We start from the raw sequence: 7,664 nt of genomic DNA, 5'->3' as shown, positions 1-7,664 counted from the left end.
GCCATGATATGTTGTTATAGAATTTATTTATTCCGAAGAAAATAAAGGTGCTATGAATCGAGCAAACTCGTACATCAACGATGACGCTGAAGAAGAAATCGTTATCTCTGGCATTGCTGGCCGATTTCCTAACAGCGACAATCTTAAAGAGCTACAAGAGAATCTTTTCAAGAAAATGGATCTTGGTTCGAACGATCACGGACGGTGGAATGATTGTAATTAATAAACTTTTCTCTTGAGATTAAGATGTACAGCCTTAGACAAAATTATTAGACATCCTACTAATCATTATACTATACTACATCTAATAGAAAATTTATATTTTTAAAAGTTGTTTATTAGGATGTTTATTGTTTCTAGATAGTAAACAACTTTCAAACAATAAAAATCTATGTAGACATTTAGCATGCCTCCCCAGTCCGGCCTACTGCTTCTCGTGCGCTCCTTTGCCCAGACGTTTTTATTTTTATTACTCTTAAAACTATTAAGCTATTTGTAAAATGATATAAGACTTTTTGATTCAGTTTGCCTTGCTTTCCCTGATGGAAAAATTTTGCTGAAAACGTAATGAAATTCGCTGAAATTTGGTTGAAAATCTCTTGCAATTGACCCAATTTCATTATCATTTCAGCAATTTCTCATTAAAAAATTTATTTTCAGTGAAATTCTGCAAATTTCATAATATACAACATTTCTAAAATTTTTTCACTAATTTTTAGTAATATTAATTAACTTTCATCTAATTTCACAGTATTTCATTGAATTTCATAACGAAACTTATGATTTATTTTGAAATGGTTTCAACAAGTTTCCAATAACTTTCATTTCACTTTTCATCAATTTTATTACATTTTCAGCAAAATTTTTCCATCAGGGTTATCTAAATTTGCCAGCTGTTCGCGCATTGCATGACACCCTGTGTATTGCAAATTCTTTTGAAGACATTTGGATGCATTCATTATACATATAGTAAATAGGTACGTGTGTATACATATAATAAATATACTTATATACTATAATTCTATTTATATAGGCTTTGACATGCCTTATCGAATCGGTAAGGTCAACAATATAAAAAAGTTTGATGAACAATTTTTCGATATATCCATCTCTGAAGCTGATGTAATGGATCCTATGGCCAGAACGTTATTGGAGCATACTTACGAAGCAATTGTCGATGCGGGTGTTAATCCTAAAGAATTACGGGGAACGAAAGCGGGTGTTTTCACAGCAATTTCTTCCGATATACAAAGTCATTATATCTATGCTAAATCCGATGTACGATACACTCAATTACCTAATTAATTTTTAAATGTTAATTAAAGTTTATACAAAAGAACGTTAACTCTGTGTAAATTTCTTTTTGTTAGAAATTTGAAAATTTATCTTGTTAATACATAAAATAAAAATTTTTGCAATGATTATAAATAGTTTTAAAAATATTATATGTATAGCTTGTTAATTGCACATTCTAATATTTCAAGCATTAAAAAAAGTAAACGTAATTAGACTTGTAGAATACCACATTGGTGCACTAGAGTTTTCGTGGCAAACAGAATTTCTTACTGGCTTGGCGTTACTGGACCATCATACAATGTCGATACAGCATGCAGCTCAAGCCTTTTCGCCATGATAGACGCTTATAGATATATTCGATCTGGAGAATGTGATACTGCTATTGTCGTTACCGCTAATCTGTGCCTCCATCCTCACTTAAATTACGGATTTTATTGTCTTGGTATATATTTATTATATCTTCAATAATATTACTATCTTATAATATTGATATGTATATCTGTTTTTCTTTATAACAGTTAAAGTATTTATATTTACGTACTTTTATTTTAATTAATAATGCAAAATAGAAATAATTAATATTAATATCTTAGTGTACCTCTTTATTATTGAAAGATACATATTTATATTCACATCAATAATTAAAATAAAAATATAAATAAAATTGACTTTGCCCGTAAAATTTCTTTGTACGTCCCATATTCCTGCATTCAGCAATTAAATCAAAATTGAAAGTATTTGGTTTATTAACATCAATTTCTTTTAGGGGTGCTGTCTTCTGATGGTTATTGTAGGCCTTTTGATGAAAAAGGCACTGGATATATGCGCAGTGATTCAGTGGCAGTGGTGTTTTTGCAAAAGGCAAAAAATGCCAAGAGAATATATGCGACTTTCGTATATGGTAAAACAAATTGTGATGGCTTTAAAGAAGAAGGTATCACCTTCCCATCGTCCAAAATGCAAACATTATTATTGGAAGAATTTTACGAAGAATGTGGAATATCGCCTACTGAATTATCCTACCTGGAGGCTCATGCAACCGGTACTATAGCAGGTGATCCTACGGAAATATTGTCTATTGATCAGGCTATATGTGCTAAAAGAAACACTCCTTTGTTGATGGGTTCGATAAAATCGAATATTGGACACTCCGAACCTTGTAGTGGCATTTGTCAAATTGCAAAGGTAAATGTGTAAAAAACCTTTAAATGTTAAATTTATTTATTGCTAGACTACCATTATAATAGTTTAAGGCTGATAGTCGTAGTCCGTTCTTATATTTAAAACCATCATATAATATTATAGTTTTAATATGTTGTAAACCAGTTAGACGTATTAGCATCCTAATACGTTAATTAAGATTATCTTGTATTATAATAAGAACTGTATAACCTGGTTTAATTCTCTTACATCATTATTAGGTTAATTTGTTTATAATACTTTACAATAATCACGCAAATAAAATTTACTAATAACAAAAGATTAAAAATTTTTTAAGATATTACTTTCGATGGAAACTGGCACAATATACCCTACTATACATTTAAAAGATCTACGAAAAGAGATGATTGCTGTTATGGAAGGAAGAATAAAGATTGTTACTGAACCAACGCCATGGAAAGGTGGCTATGTTGGTATTAATTCCTTCGGTTTTGGCGGAGCTAATTGCCATATATTGTTAAAATCGAATCCTAAAGAAAAAATCAGTAATGGTGCACCAAATGATGATTTACCTAGACTTGTAACCGTGTCTGGAAGTACGGAAGAGGCTGTTAACATCATTTTAGATGACGTAAGTATATATTTGTAAAATTGTTAAAGCAATTCTGAATTAATTTATAATTGAATGTGGATTTATTGTTTAAATAAAAACCTATATTACGAACAACAAATAATGGCAAACAACTTACTGAGTTGTAATAAGTATATACAAAATTTATACATAAAATTAAAACACCAATATCTAACCTGATCAAAAATGACATATTCTCTATTAATTGTATTTATATAGTGTTTAAAAAATTATTTTTGCAAATATAAATTGTTTTAGAAGAACTTTAAATTATCTAAAGAGTGTTAAAGTCAAAATCTCCATACAGCACGCATGTCTAAAAGACATCTTAAATTTAAGTCGTCTTTTAGATATGCGTGCTGTACGGGTCCTTATTCAATATATTAAACATTAAGTAATAATAAAGCATTCTATTAGAAACATTTCTTGCAAAAGAAAACAATAACATTTTCCGTCTTTGTGTAAAATTATTTCACGAAAGAGTATAGCAAATATTTCTTTATATTTAATGCAGGTGAAAAATCGACCTGTAGACATAGAATACATAACTCTACTGCATCATATTCAAAATGATAATATAGAAGGTCACCTTTACAGAGGCTACATGATAACTGACAATGAGTCTAAAACATCATACAATACAATTAATAAAGTAGCATCTAATTCATATATGAAAAGACCAATTTGTTTTATATTTTCTGGACTAGGATCTCAGTGGTCTGGAATGAGTAAGTCTGTGTGTATGTGTGTTCGTGTGTGTGTGTGGGAGGGGAAGAAAGGTGGGTGCATGTGTGTGCATTAGAGGATTAAACAATTTTTATTAATATTTTTATTAAAATTTTTACAGGTCAAGCTTTAATGAAATTTCCAGTGTTTGCGAAGGCAGTCCACAAGTGTGATGTGGCGTTGAGACCTTATGGTATATTTCTTACAAATATTTTAACAAGTGCAAATGAGAGTATTTTCGACAATATCATTAATTTACTTTTAGCTCTCGTTGGTCTGCAGGTAAAAAGAAAAATTTTTTGTTTAATATATATATTTTATATATGTATACAGGGTGATTCGCAACTCTGTTTACAACGCTCGTGAGAAGGTAGAATGGATTGAGATGATCAGAAAAGTCCTGTACCATTTTGCCATTTACCATTATAATGTATATCAAGCCCAAGTTTATTGGAGGGGAATATGTTAATCTAAATAATTATCATTTATTTATTTACTTTGCGCGCCGTTCGTGCGTAGCCATTGCCGATTGCGGTAAACAACTTTCCGTGCGCCTGACAATTATATCGATCGCTGGGCGGTCATATCTTGTCACGCGCTCCATTTGGGCGGCCGGGCTAAGATGATGACTTTTAAAAATTAGTTACTCGTTAACTATTGCGAAAATTGCAAAATTGTACAGGACTTTTCTGTTCATCTTGAACCGTTCTACCTTCTCATAAGCATTGTAAAAGGAGTTGTGAATCACCTTGTATATTTTTTAACATATACAATATTTCTGTCTGTGTATACTATACAAACACAATTAAAAATTACATAATAGTTAAATAATAATTATTATAAATTTTAACATATTTAATTCAATATTATTTAAATAAATTTTTAAAAATAAACAATTAATAAAATTCATAAGGGTTTGATTTGATATCAGATTTGAAGGAATAAAGGAGTAACAGCTCAGACAGAATATTAATGTTTAAATAATTTTAATTCTTTAATTTATTGTAAAATATATTACCTCAGGGTAATATCCCACACGGCACAAAGCTCTGATTAAGCTCCTAGGAAGTTCATTTCGCTGAGCTCCCGGGAAGCTTACAAAATTCGACAAAACAAGCTTCCAGGGAGTTCATTTCGCTGAGCTCCCGGGAAGCTTACAAAATTCGATAAAACAAGCTTCCAGCGAGTTAGTACTAGTTGAGAGCTCCCTGGAAGCCTCATTTAAACTCCCTGCGAGCTTAAATAAAGCTCCCAGAGAGCTCTCAAAAGCGGACATAGGAGCTCTCAGGGGGCTCCGTGCGAGTTCGTTGAAGTTCAAGTGAAGCTTATGACCAATTTTAAGAGCTCCCCGGGAGCTCCCCGGGAGTTCCCCTTGCTGTGTGGGATTGTATTATATCACCTACACCTCACTATTAGGCGGGCGTCTCATCAATTTGATCACCGAGACATGTGGTTATATTCATAAAAAGTAAAAGTGAATAAAAGTTTACTTATTATCATTTAAATAAGATTTAGAAGCGGATTTAGAAGAAAAATCTCTTTTATATGTATGTTACAGATTGGAATGGTCGATCTTTTAACATCCATTGGTATCATTCCCGACTTTATAATCGGTCATTCCATTGGTGAATTACTCTGTGGATATGCCGATGGATGTTGGACAACTGAAGAAACAATTGTGTCGGCATATTTCATTGGTTTAGCACTTCTTGAATCGAATATAATTAATGGTTCCATGGCTGAAATTAATATCAATCTTGAAACCTTGAAAGATATGCGTCCTTCCGATATTGATGTAGCTTGTTACAATAGCTCGTCTAATTTTATCGTGAGCGGACCAAACGATTCTATAAAGGCATTTCTCGTCAAATTACGGGTACATATTTAAACAATATAGTAAATATTATCTGCTTGTCTTTCTTAAATCATATAAATAATATTTCTGATATATTATGAATACTATTTTAAATATTAATAATTAATATTTTTTATTTCGAAAGTTGATCAACATATATATCTGTTCATTCTTTTAGGCTAATAATATTCAAGTAAAAGAGATTTCTTGTGGTAATATGCCTTTTCATAGCCGTTACATCGAGCCTGCTATAGCTAAATTCCAAGAATACTTGAATCAAATATTACCACAAAAAAAGTTTCGTAGTTCGAAGTGGCTAACTACATCTGCTCACGAGTATTCCAATACACTTCTGCCTTTATGTTCAAAATATTATACAAATCATCTGTTATCCTCGGTATTATTCTCAAAGACAATATGTTCGATTCCAAGAGATACAGTGACGATTGAAATATCTCCTCAGAATATTCTTCAACACGTTTTAAAAAATTACTTGTGCTCTACAGTAACAAATGTAGCGTTACATGAACGTATCGAGGATCATAGTAAGACATTTTTAGAATCTATTGGAAAACTTTACAATGCAGGATTGCAACCACAGATTGCAAATCTCTATCCGAAAGTAGACTTTCCTGTAAGCCGTGGTACCCCAATGATTTCTCCTCTCATAAGGTATGTATACTTTGTATTTATGTAAGTATAAGTAAACAAAGAGCCGAGCAACAAAAACTTTTATGAATTTTTATAAACTTTGCAATATTTAAGTAAAGTATTTAATTTAAGGTAGTTTTTGATCGCGACAGTACTATTAAAATGTATAGTTCTACAATCAACAGAAAGTCGAATATCTCCTTGTTGACATGTGCAAATTTTTGGTTAAGGATCTCACACAGCACAAAGCTCCGATTAAGCTCCCAGGGAGTTCATTTCGCTGAGCTCCCTTGAAGCTTACAAAATTCGACAAAACAAGCTTCTAGGGAGTTCATTTTGCTGAGTTCCCGGGAAGCTTACAAAATTCGATAAAATAAGCTTCCAGGGAGCCAGGGAGCTCGCAGGGAGCTTAAATTAAACTCCTAAGGAACTCTCAAAAGCGGACATAGGAGCTTCCAAGGAGCTCTGTACGAGTTCGTTTGAAGTTCAAGTTCCCACACAGCACATGATATCATTCGAATATTCTGTACTCATACTGAATGTTCTGTGATAATACAGGATAAATTGAGAACATTCGAATAATATCTTAGTAGTACGTTATTTCTCGTATGTGCATGGGATATACGCGGAATATAGACATGTGCCTGATCCGGTACGCCTGATTCCCTCCTGAATAGATAGCACTAGTACCACATACTACCGCGACGTGGCGACCGCGCGTTAGTCTTTCTCGTAAGTAAAAATCGTTCCGTATTAGTATAAAAGGCGAGCCGATACATTGCGAGAGCGAGTTGTCTGGATCATGGCTAAACCTCAATAACCTAAATATACTTTTAATGACTATGTAATTTAACACAATTTAACAGTTAGTTTAACAAATTGAATTTAATAGGAAGCCTATTGATGTCCCACTCCCTATTAGAAACTGCAAGGCGCAACAAAGGGCAAGTCAGGACCCAGTGAGAAATGAATCATCGATCGACGTCGAAACGACGTCGAATCGACATCGACACCGTCGAATTGACGTCGATTCGACATCATTTCGATGTCGATCGACGAATCATTTCTCACTGGGGAGGTCTTGATAAAGAAAACCTGATCAGGCAATTTTAATTCTCGACGTTGCATTTACTGTCAGGGCCCTGTCAGGACTGCCTGATGAGTGCCTGACCAGGCATTAAAGCATCTTTATTAGGCCCCTATCAGGATCCTACTAAAATTTCTGCTCGGGTATATACCTACGATATACGATACATATTACAAATAATATTCTGTTGATATTCTGGTATATCAACAGAATATCCTCAGTATATACCATTGGTATATTTTCAGCACATACTATAA

The 7,664-nt window shown here is 32.8% G+C and overlaps 1 protein-coding gene across 1 annotated transcript in view; it reads left to right on the top strand.

Annotated features, from left to right (window-relative positions):
• Positions 1-20: 20 nt before the first annotated feature.
• The window catches only part of LOC105556674 (fatty acid synthase-like), a gene marked incomplete at its 3' end in the record, with an annotated part of 17,930 nt that continues 10,286 nt past the window's right edge, over positions 21-7,664 (top strand). The window contains exons 1-9 of the mRNA XM_012003767.1: positions 21-215; positions 1,034-1,278; positions 1,510-1,738; positions 2,063-2,481; positions 2,795-3,088; positions 3,603-3,816; positions 3,936-4,096; positions 5,373-5,690; positions 5,848-6,341. Coding sequence (XP_011859157.1) covers positions 53-215; positions 1,034-1,278; positions 1,510-1,738; positions 2,063-2,481; positions 2,795-3,088; positions 3,603-3,816; positions 3,936-4,096; positions 5,373-5,690; positions 5,848-6,341 — 2,537 coding nt within the window. The remainder of the gene's footprint in view (positions 216-1,033; positions 1,279-1,509; positions 1,739-2,062; positions 2,482-2,794; positions 3,089-3,602; positions 3,817-3,935; positions 4,097-5,372; positions 5,691-5,847; positions 6,342-7,664) is intronic.

The sequence above is a fragment of the Vollenhovia emeryi genome, unplaced genomic scaffold (genome assembly GCF_000949405.1).
Source record: "Vollenhovia emeryi isolate VEMERY1.0 unplaced genomic scaffold, V.emery_V1.0 DF939850.1, whole genome shotgun sequence".
Classification (NCBI taxonomy): domain Eukaryota; kingdom Metazoa; phylum Arthropoda; class Insecta; order Hymenoptera; family Formicidae; genus Vollenhovia; species Vollenhovia emeryi.
Note: the sequence above shows the minus strand (reverse complement) of the source record. Positions and strands in the feature narration are given on the sequence as shown.